The sequence below is a fragment of the Tenrec ecaudatus genome, chromosome 11 (assembly GCF_050624435.1).
Source record: "Tenrec ecaudatus isolate mTenEca1 chromosome 11, mTenEca1.hap1, whole genome shotgun sequence".
Taxonomy (NCBI): Eukaryota; Metazoa; Chordata; class Mammalia; order Afrosoricida; family Tenrecidae; genus Tenrec; species Tenrec ecaudatus.
This window is the reverse complement of record NC_134540.1, coordinates 147340550-147363742: the sequence shown is the minus strand read 5'-3', so window position 1 is coordinate 147363742 and position 23193 is coordinate 147340550. Positions and strand designations below refer to the sequence as shown.

General features: G+C 39.5%; 1 protein-coding gene and 1 non-coding gene across 2 annotated transcripts in view; both read right to left on the bottom strand.

Moving 5' to 3' along the window:
- Positions 1-441: 441 nt before the first annotated feature.
- On the bottom strand, positions 442-561 carry LOC142462037 (small nucleolar RNA SNORA61). Its single transcript, XR_012787184.1, has one exon. It is a non-coding gene; the product is annotated as a small nucleolar RNA SNORA61 (small nucleolar RNA).
- Positions 562-11518: 10957 nt separating this feature from the next.
- The window catches only part of GPC5 (glypican 5), a 558236-nt gene continuing 546561 nt past the window's right edge, over positions 11519-23193 (bottom strand). Inside the window, exons 6-7 of the mRNA XM_075562716.1 lie at positions 11858-11978; positions 11519-11548 (exon numbers count right to left, since the gene is read on the bottom strand). Of these exons, the coding sequence (XP_075418831.1) occupies positions 11519-11548; positions 11858-11978 (151 nt within the window). The remainder of the gene's footprint in view (positions 11549-11857; positions 11979-23193) is intronic.

Genomic DNA, 23193 nt, shown 5'->3' with positions numbered 1-23193 from the left:
TGAATACTTACATTGTGTCTGAGTCAGCCCTTTAATAGTCTATGCCTAAGAAACTTTCCCATTGATCCCCCTTGACTATCTATCTCCCATAAATCAGCCTACTTTTCCAGTGTATTAACTGCTTCAAACTATAGGGGACCATCTGGTTAAGTGCTGAACTACAAGAAAGAGAGAGAGAAACTGCTGTGCTTTGATGAACTATGTCTTCAAAGCACACTCATAAAAAGACATTCAAGTGATTATAGAGCCCATTGATGGAGTCTGTAAAGCATTACGCATGGCTAATATACCTGCACAAAGATGAAAATGTGCATCAGCCAGGCAAGGAGTAAGCATGGCAAAAAAAAAAGTACAAACTATCTTTGTTGTTCTGATCATGGACCAAGGGCCAAAAAACTTTAAATGGGGTAGACATTAGGCATGGTCTTTTCTTTTTTTTCACCCTGTCTGAAATTAGCCCAGGCTCCAAGAGCACTGAGGGGCAGCTTCAATGTTTCTTTCCCTCCTTTTACGACCACCCAGACCAGTGTTTTGATCCGATGGGAAAGGGAAATGGAGGGTAGGCATGGTCTTTTCAACAAATGTTTGCAAAACTCGGTTTTCAGCTGTAGAAGAAGCACTGGACCTCCTACCATGTACAAAAATTATTCAGGATGGTGTTATGAATATGAAGATTAAAAAATAGATTCCTATATATAAACTACCCTAAAATTTCAAAACAATCTGCAGTCAAAAGTGAACATATGCATTATGTATTGGATAGTTAAGAAATGTGTGCTAATTTTTTAAAGGGGAGTTCTGAAATGAAGCTTGCAGGCATATGTGCCTATGGACAAGGAAACAAACCTTAAGCAATGCAACACAAAAGAAACACTTTTTGCATGTAAATAGACGTAGCCAGAAAGGATAATCCCAAGGCAACCTCTATACCGGGACAGGCAAATTTTCCTTAGCAGTGCTGAGAGCTAAGAGCTGGATTTCTGGTGCGCGCGGGTGCCCTGGTGAAGAGAGTGTCGCCCGGGACCCACGATGGCAGCTGGAGCCTGAGATCATATCTCCTGGTGCCTACCAGTGGCAATATCACCTCATTGGGGTCAAGACTGCTGGAGCAGGAGCCTTGCCACTATCACAGGGAGACATCGGTCAGAGTAAGACATGACATAATAATAATAATTTCTAAATTATCAACGTTTCCTGGGAGAGGGAGGGTGCAGGAGGGAGAAGGAAAACTGAGCAGCTGATACCAAGGGCTCAAGTAGAAAGAAAATGTCCTGAAAATGATGGTGGCAACAAATATACAAATGTGCTTGACACAATGGATGGATGTATAGATTGCCATAAGAGCTGTATTAGCCCCAATAAAATGAGTTTTTTTAGGATAGTAAAAACAACAACCCAAAAAAACTAAAAATCTCTGGATGCTAGCTTCTGCTTTGCTGCTGTCATGTTACAGTTGAACTGAAACATGAGCATGACCTCACTTCTGCCTTCCCAGACTTCAGCTAACTCCTAGGACCATATGGACCATAAAGCCTTCCCAGACTTTAGCTAACTCATAGGACCATAGCTGTGCAGATTAGTTTATTGATTTTCTGTTCTATTGGACAAATAAACCTAACATTATGGAAAGACAAAATTTTGTGTAATTCATATTCTATGAGGCTTGCTCAAAACAGGCAGCTCAAAGGTCAAAATATAAAGACCATAAATGAGAAACTAGGATTTAACTTAAGGGCCCTATTATAGGGCATAGACACACTGTCTAATAAAAAAGGAAACACAATATTAGATATCTAGGGCATAATTTTGATCAAAAGACCATCAGAAGGGTAAAAGGAAAACCATGGAATGGGGAAACAAGTCATTGACAATGACTCAAGGGACAAGGGAATATAAATCTATAATCTATAAAATTGCAACGACTCAAAAAGAAAAGGAAAAAGTAACCCAATTAAGAAGTGGGAAAAGGACATGAAATGACAATTTACCAGAGGAGACGTCCATGTAGCCAACAAGCAAATGTTAAAAAAAAAAAAGAATAAGTCTTCAATAAGTAACATATTCTTTATATTAATTTTATAAAAAAAGAACAATTTGGTACTTGACACAATGGATGTATGTATGGATTGTGATAAGAGTTGTATGAGCCCCCCCCCCCAAAAAAAGAAGAAATAATCATGTTCACTAGTCCTCCAGAAAAGGCAAATCAAAACAATGGTGATATACCACCTGAGGTAGTTTATTGTGCCAACCTGGCCAATAAACACATGTGGGGTTAATTGAAGGGCAGAGGATAAATGGCTTGGTGAGAGTAGCCTTTCGAGTTCTCTGGTCTCTTGCTTTCTGATGGTCAGACTAGGGTCCAGCTGTCTTAGCCAGTTCCCTGCTTCAGATGGCAAGGCTCACTTCCTGCAAGACATCCTTGAGGAGAAGCCCCATGGACCTGCCCCGATGCAGCCCTGGGGGACCCATGTGGAGACCCCTGTCAGCACTGAAATGCTTACACACTCACTAACTTGGCTTTCCTCCTGCAGTCAACATCATTGCATCTGTTTTGTGAGATGGAGGAGGACTGTGTGGATAGGTGTCAGACATATGGGCTAAGATTGGACTTGTGGGCTTGGGCAGCACTGGGTTGGGATGTTTTCTTTATGTGCACTTACCCTTTATATAAAACTCTCCCTTATACATATGAGTTTCTGTGGATTTGTTTCTTTAAAGTACCCAGATTAGCACGCCATCTTAAATACTGAGTGCAAAGGTAATAATAATAGCAACTTCTAAAAATGATGCAGAGAAATTGGAAACCTCATGCAACTGTAAATAGATAGAACCACTGCAGAAAGCAATGTGGTGCTGGGTCAAAAAACTGGAAATAGAGATTCCATATGATCCAGCAATCCCTCTGCCTGGCATTGATCCTAAAATGAATCAGAGTAATAACCTGAATAGGTTTACGCACACCTCGGTTCATTGCAGCACTGTTCACAACAGCAAGATGGAACCCCGCCCCCTACAAGCCCATCAGCAGAAGAACGGATACAGAAATATTCCCAATAGAACACACACAGTGGAGTGCTTTACTTTGCTGAAAAACAGTGATGTAACCTTACCACGGATGGACGCGAGGAGCATTATGCTGAGTAAAGTTAGCCAACCACAAAAGGGAAAATATTGTCTGATGCCACTCTTATGAAGGTGGAGGATAAGGTAAGGATATCCATACCAGTCAGAACAGGCTTCAGAGTTTGAGGGAAAGGCACCAAAGAAGGATAGCAAACAACAGTTGAGGTGATAGATGGGCATTCACTTGGCTGAAGTGAAGAACTGCGCCCTAAAGAGGGAGAAGAGAAATCAAGGAGCAAGGGAGGGGTAAATTGTTGGGGGATGACTGGTGTTTGAAAAGGTTGAATGCAAAGTTGATGATCTGTAATGCAGGCCCACACTTAATTTGCAATAAAAATAAATCTGTAGATAAATATACTACAAGCAGCAAATCAATTTCGATTTTTGTTTTGTTTTATTGTTTCTTGTTTGTTGTTACTGGCCAGGGAGTCTCGTGGCAACTTATCACAGAGCGAAGCAACATTTTTCCGTACTTCACCAAGTTCATAATCATTATATTTATATATTTAAATCATTAAATTAGTATATTTAAATGAATTGTTTTGACTATTGGCTCATTCTATATCACTTATGGCTTCCCACGTTTTTGCTTGCCTTCTGCTTGATCAAGCATGTCTTTTTCTAGCGATTAGTCTTTCCTGATTAAGGCCAAGAAAAATGAGCCAAAGTCTTGCCATCTTCCCTCTAGGGAGCATGGCATTTCTCCTAAGGACAAAGCACTTGTGCCTCTGACATTCTACTATATATTCAATATCTTTTTGCCCAAAATAAATTTTCCTTCTGTATTCTTTTTTTCCCCATTGTCCACCTTTCACATTTTTGTGAGTAATATAAATAAATTTAGGGGCATGTCAGGCATCAAAGTGACTTCAGTTATTTTCTAAAATTCAGGTGTTCTTGACATTTTCCCAAAGCAATATGTTGTTTGTTTCCACGGTCATTAAATATTGACTCAAATAAAATGAAATTATTGACAACTGGAACGTCTGGCAATTCCTTGTGGAGGTCAAAGTCGTTTTTAATTATCTCCAGCAAAATTGTGTTAGCATGGCATGTGTTATCAATGATAATTGTTTTGTAATTTCTGCATTTCAGTTGATCTCCTTTCTTTGAAATGTACACAAAAAATACCTTTCTTTGGAATGGGCCAAATAACTCTCTTCCTTTTTTTTTTTTTAAGAGATGAATAAGAGCTTCCAAAGCACTTTTTATTTGTTGAAGCATATCCAAGTCACATTTCATCAAATTGCGGGACCCGGTTTTACAGAAATAAACTATCTTGTATTTATAGTCCTGACAGCCTAACAGTTGCAGAAAATCACTGGGAGAGGTCAACTCTGACCTAGAGGGTCACTCTGAGTTGGCATCGACTCAATGGCATTGAGTTTATTTTTGTTTCAAATATTTATTTCATTCATCAGTTCATGGGCCTTTAGGTTGTTTCCACCTCTTGGTTATTACCGATAATGTTTCTATGAAGATATATACATGGGTGTTTCTTTGAAAACATGTATTCATTTGGGAGGGGACATACCTGGGAATGAAATTGCTGGCTCTATGCGAAACATTTTAAGGACCTATCAAATTGTTTTCCAAAGTGACTACATTATTTTATATAGCCCCAACACAGTAAAAGAGTATGCCGATTATGCCTCACCCTCACTGATATGTGCCATTAGCTGTCTTCTTTCATATTTAAATTAACTTTGGTTTAAAGAGTCTAGGTAAGGAGACTAATAAAAAGAAGTATATGTGGGAATCTAGCTCTATTTCTAGTGCTAATTCAAAAATCTCTTTATTACACTGTGAGAATGCAACCATCACAGAAAAAGTGCTAGAAAGTTTGTTTTTTGTTTGTTTTAATTCTTGGAAGTTATTAAGTAGGTCATTATTGATGTCTGATAATTACCAAAGCATCATATTTCTCACATATTTTATTCATTTATAATAGAATAAATCACAATTATCTTAGATTTCATAAACCCTGAAAAAGTTAAATCCAAATGATTTGTTTATTAAAATAATTCTGAATATCTTGGAAACTTATAATCATTTCAAACTCTATTTTGTGAAATAAAGTATATTTTCACTTTACTTTTTAAATGAGATATATAAAACTTTATCTAAAAAAGGTTATATATTTTTTCTTTTTTGTTGTTTGGTGTTGCTAAGGTGATTGAACACGGGACAGAGTAGAGTTGCCTCCTAGGGTTCTCTGGGCTGCATCTCACAAGTACTTTTTCCAAAGGAAACGCTGGTAAGCTCCAACCACTAGTCTTTCAGTTAGTAGTCGACGCTGTATTTACTGAACCACCGGGACTCGTTATACATCGTCTTCATAAATAAAACCTATAAAAGTCCTACTAGTCAAATGTCTTTCAACATGTTTCACCAACAGACGATCTATCTGGTAGATGGATGGTTAAAGTCCTCCTGGGTAATAACAACACATAAAATCACCAACATCTAAAGAGATAACATCATGAAACAATTGCACACCTTCTAAATAATAAAGAAATTACCAGTTCTCAGCTTGCCTTATTGCTTTCAAAAAGAGTTCTTCACTTTTTATTTTCAGTGGATTGTACACTAATTGAAAGGGTTGGTTCTACGCTGAAAATTGATTTTTTTAATGAAATGGCCAGTAGTGAAGTCAGTGCATTATACCGCACATGCTGGACAGCAGCACCCTTCCACTGAATTTACTCAAACTAATTGCTGAATTAGACAACCATTCCCATTTATTGAGTGCTTTGAAAAAATAACTTCTCTTCTGAACTAAAAGATTGCTAACTGTGTTACAGCCACGATCACGTTTCTAAAAATCAAGGAATGTTAGTTCTTATAGAATATTCATATCATAAACCGTGGACGTGATATTGGAGTGTCATGGGTTTGGAGCCTAAAAACTTAGGCACCTCTGGTGAATTCCCCAAGCAAGGAAACAAATCAGTAGAAGTGATGAAGTTCACAGAAGTAGCTGACAATGCTTGATAATTCATTTGCAATTAGCAATTAGCCAATCAATTATGATTGACTGGTTCTGGGTCCCTCTTTTAAGCTCCCAATCTTGGGGAAATTTTCTAAAGTGTGGTTGTTGGTAAATGGCTTGGAAAGCTCTCAGAAATAGAAATTTGAAACATCAGGATATTTATTTCATTAGCAACCTCATTTTCATTTATTAAAAACATTTATAAACACTAACTTTAGGGCCATCCATTGAGATTTAAATCATAATATATTTTCAATCTAATGCTAACATCTCTATGAATCATGGAATGGAGTGAGAAAATTGCAACAAAATAATCGAGCCTAGTCTCTTCCTGTGTTATAGGCTCCAGATCTTGACTGAATAGAGTACATTGTGATGATGGAGTGCATATTATAAAATATCTACTTATTTTGTGGGTTGACGCAATGAAAATGAATACTAATTTTCTCAGTGTTTAAAAAAACACATTTTATACGTGAAGTTATCTTACTAAAGCAGATTTTCATTCTCTATATAAAAATGAATATTTAATACAAAATGAAAACATTCTTAGCTGCATTTGAATTGTTAGCTTTGAAGAAATAAAATGTTACTAAAACCTAGTCCTTTCATCAGTACCTTAACATTGATTTTTCAATAAAAAATTACAGAAAATTCTTGTGATATTCTGTTTTTACATTTCATATAAAACAGGAAAAGTGATTTCTAAGCAGTGGGTATTATTACTTCTAACTAAGTGCTCAGCAGTCAGAAGCTTCCCTTCTTTGCAAAATGATTGATGTTATTTAATTCTTAAACATAAATTACTGAATAAATGTGACTTTTTTGCTGAAAGTTTTACAAAAATGTAATCATGTGAATACCCAGAAGTTTCTCCATAAGCTTTCCAGGAGAGCGTGTCTGAATGGAAAGGCTTCCTGCATCTCCTCAGTGAGATAAACTGAAAGGAGCCAAGTGTTGTCTCCAATATATGACCAAAGAGCAATTCAGACTGATGCAAGAAAGTTAATCTTAATCATTGGCCAAACATTCTCTCTCCCTTTGGAAAACTTTTCACTGGATACTGGATTTACTCTATTTAATACATGCAAATCCACTTCAAGTGCAGACTTTAGAATAGAGGAAATTGCTAAAAAAATAAAAATTTAAAAAGTACCTGAGGCATCTCTCCCACTGATATATACGAAATCAGGTTACAGGGGGACCTGAAGGTACAAGCAAGCTGCATGGAGAAGTGGCCCAAATTCCGATGGTCTCCACTTTGTCCTGGTACAATCTTTATCCTTGTCTGCATTTATGGCCTCATGGGAGTTCCTTCAGATCTGTTAATTGAGGAACTGAAAATTTATGTTTAGCTTACTGATAGTTCTGCATGATATGCAGGTGCCACTTAAAAGTGGGACGCAGCCCTTTTCTGGGACCTTCCTGAAGGACAGCAGTGAAGCCAAATTCTCCCAATGGGTAGACCCTCAAGCGGCATACCTGCTTGGTCGGTTTGCCTGGAAGGAGAAATGGCCAAATGAGCTAACGTATACTAATTCATGGGTGGTAGCCAATGGCTCGGCTGGATGGGCAGGAACCTGGAAGGGCTATGATTGGAAAATCGGTGACAATGAGGTGCCGGGAAGAGACATGTAGATACCCCTCTCTGAAAGGGCCAAACAATAGAAGATATTTATGTCTCATGAATGTTCACCAAAGGATGAGCAGAGTACAATTTTAACAATCAAGTGGATAGGATGGCACATTATGTGCAAACCAGGCGTCCACTTCTGCAGCCATTCCTGTGCTTGCCCAATAGGCAAATGAACAAAGTGGGCATATGACTGCTATGGAGGCTATGCCTGAGCTCAGCAAGATGGATTTCTACTCATCAAAGGTGACCTGGCTACTGTGACCGCTGAGTACCACTCTACCAGCAGCAGAGAACAACACTGAGTTCAAGATATGGGACATCAAAAGCAACCTGGTGGCAGACTGATGACATAGGACCACTTTCTTCATAGAAAGGGTATCATTGTGTTCTTTCTGTAATAGACAATTACTTTGGATATGGATTTGTTTTCCCTGCTTGATACACTTCTGCCATAACTATCATTTGTGAATTTATAGAATGTCTCCTCCACAGACAAGGTATCCTTCACAGTATTGTCACAGATCAAGGGACTCACTCCACAGCAAATGAAGGGTGGCAGTTGGCCACTGGTTTTATCGTGTTACGTATCATCCTGAAGCAGCTGGCTTGATAGAATGCTGGAATGGACTTCTAAAGACACAATTATGGTGTCAGTTTAGTGAGCACACCTTGCAAGATTGGGACAATGTTCGTTGGGAGGGTGGCTGTGTTCTAAACCAGGAGTTTTCAACCTTCCTAACGCCGCTACCCTTTGCTGCAGTTCCTCGTGTTATGGTGACCCCCTTCCATAAACTTATTTTCATTGCTACTTCCTAACTGTAATTTTTCTACTATTATGAATTGGGCAACCCCTCTGAAGGGTCATTTGACACCCCACAGGGGTCACAACCTACAGGTTGAGAACCACTTCTCTAAACCATTGTCCAATATATAGGATTATTTCTCCACTAGCCAGGATTCACTGAATCAAGAACCAAGGGGGTGGAAATGGGAGGGGAGCCATGCACTTACTCTGAATGACCCACTCAGTACACATCTGCTTCCTTTCCCACGGCTCTACAGGTCCACAGGCCTTAGCTCTAAAGGGAGGAATACTCCCACCTGGAGACACAGCACTGATTCCACTGCATTGGAAGTTAAGAATGCCTTCTGGCCATTTTGGACTTCTCATGCAGCTGTCTCAACAGGCAACCAAGGGTATTGTTGTACTGATTGATGTGGTTGATCCTGATTACCATGGAGAAATGGAATTAGTATTGTATAAGGGAAATAAAGAAGAATGTATCGGGAATCCAGAAGATTCCTTAAGTTTTCTTAGTATGATAAAAGTCAACGATAAACAATAGCATCCCAACCCTGGTATGGCTATTAATAGCCCAGACTTGTAGGGGTTCTCAAACTACAGCCCACGAGCCACATGTGGCCCGCCGAGGACATTTATTCGGCCCAATGGGTGTTATTGCCCCATTTGTTTCTTACTTCAAAATAAGATATGTGCAGTCTGCATAGAAATTTGTTCATAGTTTTTTTTAAAATATAGTCCAGCCCCTTCCCCCCCAATGGGTCTGAGGGTCAGTGAACTGTCCCCCTGCTTAAAAAGTTTGAGGACCCCTGCATTAAGGTTTGGTTCAGCCACCCCACTAAGTGAAGAACCAAGAACAGCTGAGGTCAAAGGAAATACAGAATGGGCAATGGAGAAAGTAGTTCTAAATGCCAGCTATGGTCACATAGCGCTGCAGAAATGAGGACTAATTGTTAGGAGTAATTCTTATTTGTATGCATATACCATATATTTTTGTTTTGCTGACTCATAAAATATAAGATTAAAATGGGCTTACTGTGGTTTGGGTTGTATGCATGTTAGTTGTATCGTGTTAGCTACAATGATAATTTGATTAGTGTCTTTGGTGGTTATGTATACCTAAAGAATTGTGTCCAGGTGACAAGTTGAAAAGGAGTGATCTGTGAGGGTTAGTGTTTAGGTCAACTAGACATTCCAGATGAAAATAAGGGTGGAGTCCAAACTATCAATCAAGTAACAGCCTGCTGACACTTTCTAGGAGTTATGGCCTTATGTGCCAGGGAAAGAAGACTGAGCAAAGTTGGTTTTTCTTTTGGTCTTTCACCTTTTGCAGGCGCTGGATCTTGCAGTGTGTTCATCAATTTCCTGATCTTCACCTGCCCATCCAGGAGCTGTCCGTGAGCTACTGACAGTGTATTCATTTGGCTAACCTCACATTTCCCCCGCCCACCAGATTCATTACGCTGCTTCCTGCTGGTCAGTTTTCACCCCAACAGGAATCAGAAGCCTGGCTTGAATTGGACTAGACATATTTTCTTCTACAATTGTGTTAGCCAGTTCTCGGTATAAATGTCTGTCTATAGACAAACATACACAAATGTCAATGATTTTGCTTCTTTGGAAATCCCAACCTAACACACATACCTATTGTCAATGAGTTCATTCTGGCTCATAGGGCCCCTACATAGGGTTCTAGAGGCTGTACATTTTTATGCCAGCAATAGCTTCGTCGTTCCCTGCAGGGTGCCGGGTGGGTTTGAACCTCTGGCCTTTTGGTTAGCAGTACAATGGTTAACTGATAGTCACTTTTAGCCACCAACAGTCACTTTTAAGCTTCAATATATACTTTGGAATCTATTATGCTTCCATATATAAATCCTAATTGATTGTTTACTAGGCCTTTAGAAACTCACGCATTTATGGACTATTCTAAGTTGTCCTGACAGTCACAAGATTATTGCTAAATTTAGGCTAAAATATTAACTGGAGTGGTGGTTGGTTGTCGCACTATGGGGATGCAAGGCTCCAAAGCAGTGTTAGACATCTACTTACTTTACTTTTGGACTTTCTTCTTTATGTTTTCATTCATTAGAGGTCGATCATAAAATACTTTTCTCTTACAGTCTCCTCAACACAATTTGCTTTCATCCTGCCACTCAGGATGAATGTGCTGTTTACCCAACAGTCCAACCATAGAAGTAGCAAAATATGCCACTCCCATCCAAAGTATAAAAAAAACCAAAATGTATTATATTAATATTAAACACAGGCTCAATATATTTCTTATGCATCATTCCATTCTTTTGAGTTAGTGAAAATAGAATTCTTAGAATTGATACTGCATTATGTTAAATGTTTTAGAACAATAACTCTGGGATATTTTAATATACAATAAAAATTGCACTATTTAAGTATATTCTCTGACACTGAGTATTCTCATTAGAAATATTTGTTAACCATTCCAGGTTTTGCATAGAAAAAATTAAAAGATATGCATATATAAATTGTTGTAAATTTACTAATGTAACAAAAAAAATTATTTTAATCACAAACACTAATACATGCTGAAGGGAGGATAATCGATAAATGTGCCAACATATCTGGTTCTAATTAATGGAGTATTTTGATAAAGTACTCGATAAATATCAATTGTATAAGTGATGCTTTATATATCATGCATTAAAAATAGCAGTATATACTATTAATGAGACGTTATTAAAAACTAAGCAGGACTGTTTCAAAAGGAATCATTAGGCAGATTATGTAAAAATTGAGACAAAAACTAAATAAGAGGACTTGTTGAAAACAAAGCAAAATTCTTTACAGCAAGTCTCAGTGTATTTCCAGGAATGTAACGTTGGCATCGTTTAAGTTCCACTATTTTTTTCTGAGTGAGCTCTTCAGTTCTGATACCTAACACTAATTTATTAGGTATGAAGTTTACCGATAAAATTAGTATGATTTATTGACATTCTGAGAATATGGCTTCCTCCTTAACCATATAGAATATTCACCAATTAATATACTATTTCACATTCGCTTTCTATATCAAAATTACTCAACCAATATTTACAAAAAGATGTAAGTGCAACTATGTTATGCCAATATGCAGCTTCAGATATTTGGTAGTATTTTATCATCTAAACTGGAAATTAAACAGTGCAAATCTTTTCCATCTTTCTCCCACAGAGAAAGTACCTCGTGACTTCAAACTGCTGACTTTGGGGATAGTAGCTTAACGTGTAGCCACCAGGCGCTCCCAACTGTTTCATAAACTGTAGCAATATAAATCAGCACTTACCTGGATAACATGCTTCAGTTTATCAATAATCTGATTAATTACAGGATCAAATCCTTTGACTTTTACTTCAGGATTTCCAGATTGGGCCTTGATTCCATTTCCAACCACTTGCTGAGTATAACTGTCAAAGTGAAAAACAAAACATATGATTCAGTTACCTGTTCAGAATATTATCTGCTATAGCATTCAAATACATTTCACTTCAGAATTTCATTTATGTAAGAGTGAAATTAGAGCATATCCAGATGATTTTTCCCTTGAAATATAACCTGGCACCACTGCAGTGTTTTCCTAAGTAAAATTACAGGGAAAACATCATCTCAAGTTCTCAATTAATAAATTAATTATGGTTGTGATATGCCCAACATAATAAAAAGAGTTAATATGCCCTTACTTGCTAAACTGCATGTACTTTTTCTTCATATATACTATATGGATAAGGCAGAGTTATTTTATATCCCACTATTTAAAACGTTTAAAAATATTGGGCTGTAAAATAATTCCATACAGATTTCAAATGCACAAGTCAACTTCATAAAAGTATAGATAAAAAATTAAAATGTTGAGATCTTTTCTAAGTAAGTAAAGGGGGATTAAATAATCTTCACCAAAGTTCACTAAAACAAGGATCTAGTAAATTATGTTGTAGATAAAGGGTAATTTTACTAACAATAAAACTAAGCAAATATTTACTGCCTCCACGAAATATGAATGCATATACTGTAATGCTAGTACTTATACTGTCATTTTAAACTCATCATCCCCAAATATATCTAGCACCTACAGTACTCCAGGTTCTCTGTTAAGTGCGTAGGTTTATAAGAAGCTATAACACGTCACGTATGTCCTTGAAATGTTCAATTTCTACCTAGGGGTAGAATGGATCAATTAACTCATTCATTCCATTCACAAGCTGACTCACTTAATTTAATTTTGTTGTATTTATTAAGCATCTACTAGAAATCAGCAATACAATTTCTAGTGTTTTTCTGACAGTGCAGTTTCTCATGAGAATAAGACAATGAACAGTTCAAGTATCCTAATGAAGATGTTCAGGATATGACGTAGTTATATGTTATATACTGAGTCAGAGGCAGGTGGAAGCAGGCAGAAGACATTCAGAATATTGAGAACTTTATTTGGGTTAAGGTAATTGCTAGAAGACTTAAGGGGAAATTGTGGTTTAAGGTCACTCTCTGTTCACATAATTATTACATCTTGGCTGCTAATTGCCAAGTCTGAAGTTCAAAGCCAGCATCTCCTCCTCAGAAAGCCAGCATAAAGCCCTACTCTAGTAAAGATTTACAATCTGCGACACTCACTAGGGTATTGACTTGATGGCTGTGAGTGGGGTATAAAGATTAGGATAGTTCTTGGTGTGGTTTATGTGGTCACTAGGGCAAAGGAATGCATCCCAACCAAGAAAAGGCAGAGGCACATGAATACTGTCTAAGGGAAAAGTAACTGGACCTCAATTTATAAAAATATAGTTCACATACAGCAAAAAGGAAGGGATAAGAGTGGTCATGCTGAATGGTTCGCCCTCTATGTTTAAAAATAACTTCTCGATATTTGCTGTTACATTAAAAGATCATAACAAAGTGAAATTGAAGACTTTTCAGTATGATGTATTGCATTTTTTGCATCGTAATCTTAGTCCCCTCTATCTCTGCAGGTTATCGTAAGTATTCAAAGTACTTTCTATAATAATGGAAAGTCTGAAGTAAAAGATGGTGTCCACCTTTGAAAATATAGCCGTATAACAATGCTGCTAAAGAGTTTCCAGTTAGGTTAAAGATAATGCACTCTAGACGATCACTTTAAAAATTGAATCAAACAATCCTAATGTATTCTTTAAAATAACAGATTATAGAACTCTTTGATATTGATTTGATCAATTGAATATGAAAAACAGCCTACGTGAGTATAGACATGTGTAGAGCATCCATGAGAGATTTGGCAGTACATTGTCACCAAAACTTGTAAAAGGAACACAATTATAGACTGTCATCAAGTGAATTTCAACTGCTAGTGGCCTTAGCTATAGGACACAATAGAACTCCCCCTATGGGTTTCTGTGACTGTAACTCTCTTATGGGAGTAGAAAGCATTCCCTCTGCTTTTGCTTCTTGATTAATCTCTTTTATAACTCCAAAGACACAGCCCATCCTCATCCTGTCTCAATACTGAACAGTCAGCAGATTCCCAAATGGGATTATTACAGTTATACATGTAAGGTTTTACAACACATGTTTTTTTTTGGGGGGGGGCATACATGTTTGCATACTCAGAAAATATAATTCTTTTCTCTCAATAATTTGAGCAGGTTTTATCATCATTTTCTTTTAATTAAAATTATTCTCATTCTGCAGATTTTGAATCTGAGGCATGTGTAAATATTGTGCAACTCACTACCATTAAGTCAATGCTGATTTTTGACAACAAATATTTGAATTCAGGGAGCCTAACTTTCATAATAGAATAACTCAAAAAATACAAATCATAAATTCTAAAATAAACTAAAAGATTAGAAAGAGCCCACGTGAAGTTTAATTTCTATGTTACAACTACTATATTTTCAAATGCATAATTCTTGAAATTGGGAAAATATTTTCTCAAAAAAACTCCTAGAAGAACAGTTGTTTGTGAAAAACTAAAGAGTAAAATAAGAATTGCTCCACATATGAAAAGGTACTAGCAGTCTTCAAGCTTGCTGTACAGTTCTCTTAGAAACACAAAAAATGAATCCAGGTCACAGGAACTGAAATACACCCTTAACTTCAAGTAAGCGGATGCATCATCTAATTGTTGTATACACTACGATACTCTCGCTTAAGATACAAGTATACTGTCTTACCTACATCCGAAAGAGTGCTTCCTTTTTTGTTTTGTTCTCAAAATTTCCTAATTAATGACACAGTTAAAAATATAAAAATTTGGACTTCCGGGAAGATGGCGACAGAGTGACACACACCAGAGGGACTCCGCAGAATCCAGCCCAGGAGAGTTGCTCAGAGTGAAATTCAACGCCACTGGATCGCAGGAGGTGCATCATAAAGGTAAGTAGGCACAGATCCACGGGGTTTTGAGGGGCTGGGGGCTTTTGGCCTACCTCAGTGGAAGCCGGCTGGGGCTCGACCCTAGTCCAGCTGCCGGATCTGCCCAAGCCAGGACCAATTGGAGCCTGTAGCAGGACTTGGTCTCAGCACAGCCACAGTTTTCCCCTATCTCCCTCAGGGCAGGGAAAAGGATGCTTTCGGCTCCACTGGCAGGGATCGGGGTTCAACTACATTGTTGCTTCTGTTTGCGTCTCTGCTTTATATTCCCACACAGCCTTGGAGGGCTGCACAGGGGCTTTTTCAAGGCACAGCCGCAACCACAGCCGCGCCGCTTGGTCTGAGCAGGGACTAAACCCAAACCCCCACAGCTCCATAGGCAGGGATCAAGCTTCAGCTACACAGCGGCGTCTGTTAACATCACTGCTCTCTATCCCCCCACTTCTCTGGGGGCAGCTCAGCAGTTCTCTTGCGACCCTTCTTGGGGCTCAGCTGCGGACTACTGCTGGGGCTTGGGGCAGGGAGTAAGCCCGTGTAGATCCACAGGCAGGGAGTGGGACTCAGCTACATAGTTTCTTTTGCTTCCCTCGCTTCCCTGTACCCCTGCACAGTCTAGTCTCACTTTTTGATTTTTCTCACCCCCCTTGTTCCTGCCCTGCTCTCTCACACTCCATTGCAGACTTACGGGGCACTCCCATTGCCCTAGGGCATTTACGCCTGGGTCACACCCAGCTAGGTGAGCTGCACCCTGCATAGATAGCCCAAGGCTAGGGTAAGGCCTGCTTGCTCTCCAGGGGATACTCCTCAGACTTCTCACCAGGGAGTTCCTGCCTGTGTACCTGGGGACATAAGGCAGCTCAGCCAACACTTATCAATATTCAAACCAATAGTGGGAACTTCAGCCCAGCCTCTGCAACACTGGGGCAGGCAGTCGATCTGCCATCTGGGGCACTCCCCTGATAGGGAAGCCACAGGAAGATAAAGTGGTAGGTTAATCCCATAGCAAAATCAGCTGTAGGCAGATCGAAGAAGAATTCCTATAAGTCTTCCAGAGAGAGACTAGAAAATGGCACCTGGTCCCTCAAAAACAACTCAACGCAAACAGCCATCACCCCCAACGACCTCAATGAAAAAACAGGAGAAACAAAAGGCAAAGGAAGAAGATGTCCTGAACATAACAACATACATAGAAGAAGCAGACATTGAGATGCCATACAAAGAAGCTCTCAGAATGGTGCTTGGAGCGATGCAGGATATGAGGGAAACACTACAGAAAAAGGATGAAATGATAGAGGAGATAAAAGACATATACCAAAGGAAAATACAAGAGCTTAAGGAGCAGATAACGAAAAACAATAGCAGAATCATGTTCCTTGAGAATCGATTGGAGGAATCAGAGAACCGCATCAGTGTCGTGGAGGACAGCCAAGCAGACTTTAATAAACGTGAACAAAAATCTAATAAGAGCATCAGAGAAGCTGAAGAAAACCTAAGAGCTATGTCTGATGCTATGAAGCGGAACAACATTAGAATTATTGGCCTACCGGAGGAAGACACAACAAAGAAGTCATCTGCAACAATAGCGAGAGAATTCTTGGAGGAAAACTTCCCCAGCCTAATGAATGAAAACCAAGCAACCATCCAGGAGGCTGAAAGAACACCAGCACGACGGGACCCCAAGAAGAAATCACCAAGGCACATAATAGTTAAACTTTCAAACTTTGAGGAAAAGGAGAAAATCATGAGAGCAGCTAGGGAAAAGCAAGCAATCACATATAAAGGTTCCCACATAAGGATATGCTCAGACCTATCAGCAGAAACTATGTAAAAAAGGAGAGTGGAGTAACATATTCCAAAAATTGAAAGAAAACAACGCAAACCCAAGAATACTCGACCCAGCCAAATTATCAATCAAGATCGATGGAGAAGTAAAAGTCTTCCCAGACAAGGAAAAACTCCAAAAATACGTTACAACAAGCCCAGCCTTACAAAAGATCCTCGCCAACTCAGTATGGGCAGAAGAACAACACTCACCAAGCACAAATAAGAGACCAACACATAGAACAACCTCACCCAGAGCACAACAAAGAGAAAACAGACCCCAAGATAGCAATGGCTTAAGGATGGAAAGAAGTCATGAATGATACATACACAAAACACACACTAATGAGAAAGGAAAGTAGAAAAACTCCCAACACAAAAAGTATAAAATGGCATCACAGAGTCCGCACATGGAGATAATAACCCTGAATATCAATGGCCTGAACTCAGGCATTAAAAGACTGAGACTAGCAGAATGGCTTAGAAAACACAACCCATCAATTTGCTGCCTACAGGAGACACATCTCAAGGCTACAGACAAAAATAGGCTGAGAATCAAAGGTTGGAGAAGGACCTACCAAGCAAACAGCAATACAAAAAAAGGCAGGAGTTGCAATCCTTATCTCGGATAAAATTGACCTCAAAGTGCAAACCATAAAAAGAGATAAGGAGGGACACTATATAATGCTCAAGGGAATCATAGACAATGAACCACTAAGCATTGTAAACATATATTCCCCGAATGAGAGACCAGCTCAATACGTGAACCAAACACTCCAAAAGATTAAGAAAGAAATCACAGACTCGACAATTATAGTGGGTGACTTCAACACACCACTCACTGAGAAAGATAGGTCACAGGGAAAGAAACTCAACAAGGAGACTAGAAAGCTAAACTCCACAATTAGACAATTTGACCTAATAGATATTTACAGAGCTTTTCATCCAAATACAAAAAATTTCACATTCTTTTCAAGTCCCCATGGCACATATTCAAAGATAGACCACATGCTGGGGCATAAGGCAAATCTACATAAATTTAAGCACATTGAAATAATACAGACCTCTCTCTCTGACCACTGTGCCATAAGACTGGAAATCAACAAAAGGAAGACAAAGAAAATAAGAGCAAATAATTGGAGGATGAGTAACTCTCTACTGCAAAAGGAGTGCATACTGGTGCAGATCCAAGACGAAATCAGGAAATTTCTCGAAACCAAGGAAAATGAGCACACGACGTACCAAAACTTATGGGACACAGTAAAGGCAGTCATCAGAGGAAGGTTCATAGCAATACAAGCACACCTAAGAAAGGAAGAGAGACTCATTATGGATACGCTGACACAAAATTTACAAAAACTAGAGCTGAGTCAGCAGGACAACCCTACTAATAGCAAAAGAAAAGAATTTATAAAAATCAGGGCTGAGATTCAGGAGAGGGAAAATAAAAAAAACTATGGAAAAAATTAATATCGCTAAAAGTTGTTTCTTTGAAAAGATAAACAGGATAGATAAACCATTGGCAAACCTAACCAAAGAAAGGAGGGAACAAATCTCAATAGCAAGAATAAGGGATGAAAGAGGGGTCATTACAACAGACCCTAATGAAATCAAAAGGATATTTACACAATACTATGAAGGATTGTACTCCAATGAATTCAACAATTTGGAAGACATGGACAAATTCCTGGAAAAACAATCCCTCCCTAGACTATCCTCGATGGACATCAAGAATCTCAACAGACCCATAGCAATAGAAGAAATAGAAAAGGTTTTCAAGGGATTACCAACAAAAAAATCCCCTGGACCAGATGGATACACTGAAGAATTCTATCAAGCATTCAGGGAAGAACTAATACCAATCCTACACAAACTTTTCCAGAACATAGAAAAAGATGGCAAACTCCTTCTATGAAGCTAGTATAACTCTGATACCCAAACCGGGCAAGGATCCCTCAAGAATCGAGAACTACAGACCGATATCCCTAATGAACATTGATGCAAAAATCCTTAACAAAATACTAGCAACAGAATACAAAAGTATATAAAACAAATAATTCTCCATGATCAAGTGGGCTTCATATCAGGGATGCAGGGATGGTTCAACATACGAAAGACCATTAGTATTATTCATCACACTGACATGAAAAAGTATAAGAATCACATGATTATATCAATAGACGCAGAAAAAGCATTCGACAACATCCAACACCAATTCCTGTTTAAGACACTAGCGAAAATAGGAATGGAAGGAAAGTTCCTCAAGACAATACAAGCTATATATGAAAAACCAACAGCCAAAGTCATAGTCAATGGAGAAAAGGCTAACACAATCCCACTGAAAAAGGGAACCAGACAAGGATGACCCTTGTCTCCACTCCTATTTAATATCGTGCTGGAGGTTTTAGCTAACAGCATAAGTCAAAGAAGTGACATCAAAGGTATTCGTATGGGGAAGGAAGAGGTGAAACTATCGTTATTTGCAGATGATATGATTTTATATATGGAAAATCCCAAAAGTTCCACAAGGTGCGTACTGGAAGCAATAGAGGAGTTTGGCAGAGTGGCAGGATACAAGATCAACAAACAGAAGTCCATCGCACTGTTATACACATCAGATAAGGCCACAGAAGAAAAGATCAAAAAGGTGGTACCCTTCACAATAGCCAAACACAAACTGAAATATCTAGGGATACACCTGACTGAAAAAACAAAAGATCTATATAGGGAAAACTATAGAACACTATTACAAGAAACCAAGAGCGACCTCAACAAATGGAAGAATATTCCATGCTCTTGGATTGGGAGACTTAATATAGTTAAGATGTCAGTTCTGCCAAAGGCACTATATAAGTTTAATGCTATCCCGATATAATTACCATCATCTTTCTTCAAAGAAATGGAAAAACTTATTACCAACTTCATATGGAGAGGGAAGAAGCCCAGAAATAGCAGAGAACTCCTCAAGAAGAAGGACACCGTGGGAGGGCTTGCTTTACCTGACTTTGGCACATACAATGCAGCCACAGTTCTCAAAACTGCATGGTATTGGTACAATGACAGATACTCAGAACAATGGAAAAGAACTGAAAACCCAGAAATAAAAGCATCAGCATACACACAGCTGATCTTTGACAAGGGACCCAAAAATATCAAATGGGAAGCAGATGCCCTCTTTAACAAGTGGTGCTGGAAAAAATGGATATCAACATGCAGAAAAATGAAGCAAGACCCTTATCTCACTCCATGCATAAGAATAAACTCAAGGTGGATCACAGACCTTGAAGTTAAACCCCAAACTATTAGGGCCATCAATGAGGGAATTGGGACCAACTTGAGAACTTTGGCTCAGGGAATACACAGGCTATCAGAAATAGGGAAAGACACAAACACAGAGGAGGCACAAATTGACAAATGGGATATACTGAAGATAAAACACTTGTGTACATCTAAAGAATTCACCAAGAGAGTAATAAGAGAGTCCACAGACTGGGAAAACATCTTTAGCAATGATACATCAGACAAAGGCCTTATTATTAAATCTACAATACTCTGCTAGCTTCCAAAAAGAAAAAAACCAATAGCCCACTTGAAAGGTGGGCAAAGGACTTGAACAGAAATTTTACAGGGACAGAAATCCGAATGGCCAACAAACATATGAAAAAATGTTCCCAATCTTTAGCCATAAGAGAAATGCAAATTAAAACAACAATGAGGTACCACCTGACACCCTCAAAGGTAGCCCAATTCAAAAAATCAGAAAGCAACAAGTGTTGGAGGGGCTATGGGGAGAGGGGAACACTCATCCACTGCTGGTGGGCCTGTAAGTATGTACAGCCACTATGGAAATCAATCTGGCGATACCTAAAACAGATGGAAATAGAGTTACCATATGACCCAGCAATTCCCCTACTGGGCATATACCCAGAAGAGGCAAGAAACAAACCAAGACCAGACATCTGTGCTCCAATGTTCATTGCGGCACAGTTCACAATTGCAAGGAGTTGGAAGCAACCCAAATTTCCATCAACTGACGATTGGATTAAAAAACTGTGGTATATACATACAATGGAGTACTACGCATCACTAAAAAGCAGTGATGAACATATGAGGCACATAGCGACATGGGAAGAACTGGAGGAAATCATGCTAAGCGAGGTAAGTCAGGCACAAAAGGACAAGTACAACATGAGCCCGCTGAGGTAAGAATTAAAAAAAATTTTTAAAAGCAAAAGTGGCATAGGGAAAAAAGCTACTGTATACAAACATTTTAGGGGTGAAGACTGTGTAGTATGGAAGAGACCAGAACAAAACCAGGGATGTACATGGTAGACAATGGTGGAGGAGGTGGGGAAAGGAAAACAAAAGGATGAATACAAGGAAGAAAAGGGTAGTGTGGTCATGGGGCATTAATCCACCCAAGGGGAGGGTATTGTTTATATCTCCACAGGGAAAGTGGGACCAGACTTCAACCCAGTGTCGCAAGGTATGAATGCAATATCCCGGCATGGAGTAGGGAACCAGTGGAGAGGTCTGGGAGGCTGGCCCCAGCACCATAAATTAAGTGGATTCCTGCCCCTCCCCCGAAAAGAATTTGTTCCAAAGGACGACATTGACTCTGCAGCTCAGGGAGATGAACATATCTGATCAGAGCACACGGGAGAAGATGAAGGGGCAGGAGGAGACAGTGGAACACAGCCTGGCCCACCAGGCCGTGAGGATGATGTTCCTGAGTAGAGCAGCCAGTCCACAGAGAGAACAACATGGCTGGCCCCACTATGAGAAATGATGCCAATCAGTGACTAAGGGCGATACAGGGGACAGCACCGGAGACACAGTGTGGGAATTGCACCTGACCTGATCCCACCACACCGAGACAAATCACTGGGGGAGTGTAGCAGAACAGCAAGGGAATGGCGTGGCAAGGTCCCCAGGGAATGCTGAAAGTGGACTTTGGGAGCAGGGCGTGGTGCCCCAACAGACTGGACTGGAAAACGCTCCTAAGGGCCAGCAAACGATCCCTGAACTAACTACAAGCTTTTCTCTTGTGAACTGTTTTGTTTTGTTCTTTGTCAGTGGTTTGTTTTTGTTGTTTTGTTGTCTGGTTGTATACTGTTGCTTTGTTTTTCTCTGTCTTGTTTTCGTGCATGTTAGTGTCTCCACAGGTCTGTCTGAATAGGACAGGCTGGATGAACTATCTGGAGGAAAAACAACGACACCGACAGTTCCGGGGGGACTTGGGGTGGGGGGGTAGGGGGGATAAGGAAGTGGTGTTAACAAACCCAGGGACAAGGGAAAAACATGGGACCCCAAATGGTAGAGAAGGGGGAGTGGCAGGCCTGGTGGGAAATGATCAAGGGTAAGGTTGCTTAGAGAAGAGGTATACTCTAGCCCAGGTGGCGACGAAGCATGGTAGTAGGGCAGGAGGAAAGTCAAGGGAGATGGAGAAAAGAGCTAGGAGTCAAAGGGCATTCATGGAGGTCTAGACAAAGACATGTACATGCAAATATATATAGGAGGATGGGGAAATAGATCTATGTGTCTATATTTATAGGTCAAGTATTAAGGTGGCGGAAGGACCTTGGGCCTCTACTCAAACACTCCCTCAATGCATGAATACCTTCTTTTATTAAATTGGAACTCTATGATGCTCACTCTCCCGACACAACGGCTGGAGCCAAAGGGGGTGAACAAGTAAATGTGGTGAAGAAAGCTGATGGTGCCCGGCTATCAAAAGAGATAGTGACTGGGGTCTTAAAGGCTTGAAGATAAACAAGCGGCCATCTAGCTCAGAAGCAACAAAGTCCACATGGAAGAATGCACCAGCCTGTGTGATCGAGTGGTCCCGAAGGGATCAGTTACCAGACATCAAAGAACAAAAAATCGTATCATTGACTGCACACCTCCATGATAGGATCACTGAAGACAAATGGGTGCATAAGCAAATGTGGTGAAGAAAGCTGATGGTGCCCGGCTATCAAAAGAGATAGTGTCTGGGTTCTTAAAGGCTTGAAGGTGAACAAGCGGCCATCTAGCTCAGAAGCAAAAAAGCCCACATGGAGGAAGCACACCGGCTAGTGTGATCACGAGGTGCCAAGGGACCAGGTATAAGGCATCATGCAAAAAAAAAAAAAAGATATAAGTGTGTGTATGTATGTGTATATGTGTGTATATATATATATATATATATATATATATATATATATATATATATATATATATATATATATATATATATACCATATTAAATGAAGGGGGAAGTACAGAGTGGAGACCCAAGGCCCAAGTGTCGGCCAATGGAGATCCCCTCATAGAAGGGTTTAGGAGAGGAGATGGGTTAATTAGGGTGCGAGGTAGTACAGATGAAGAACATAGCTTTCCCCCAGATCCTGGATGCTTCCTCCCCCCAACTACCATGATCCGAATTCTACCTTGCAGGGCTGGATAGGACAGAGGCTG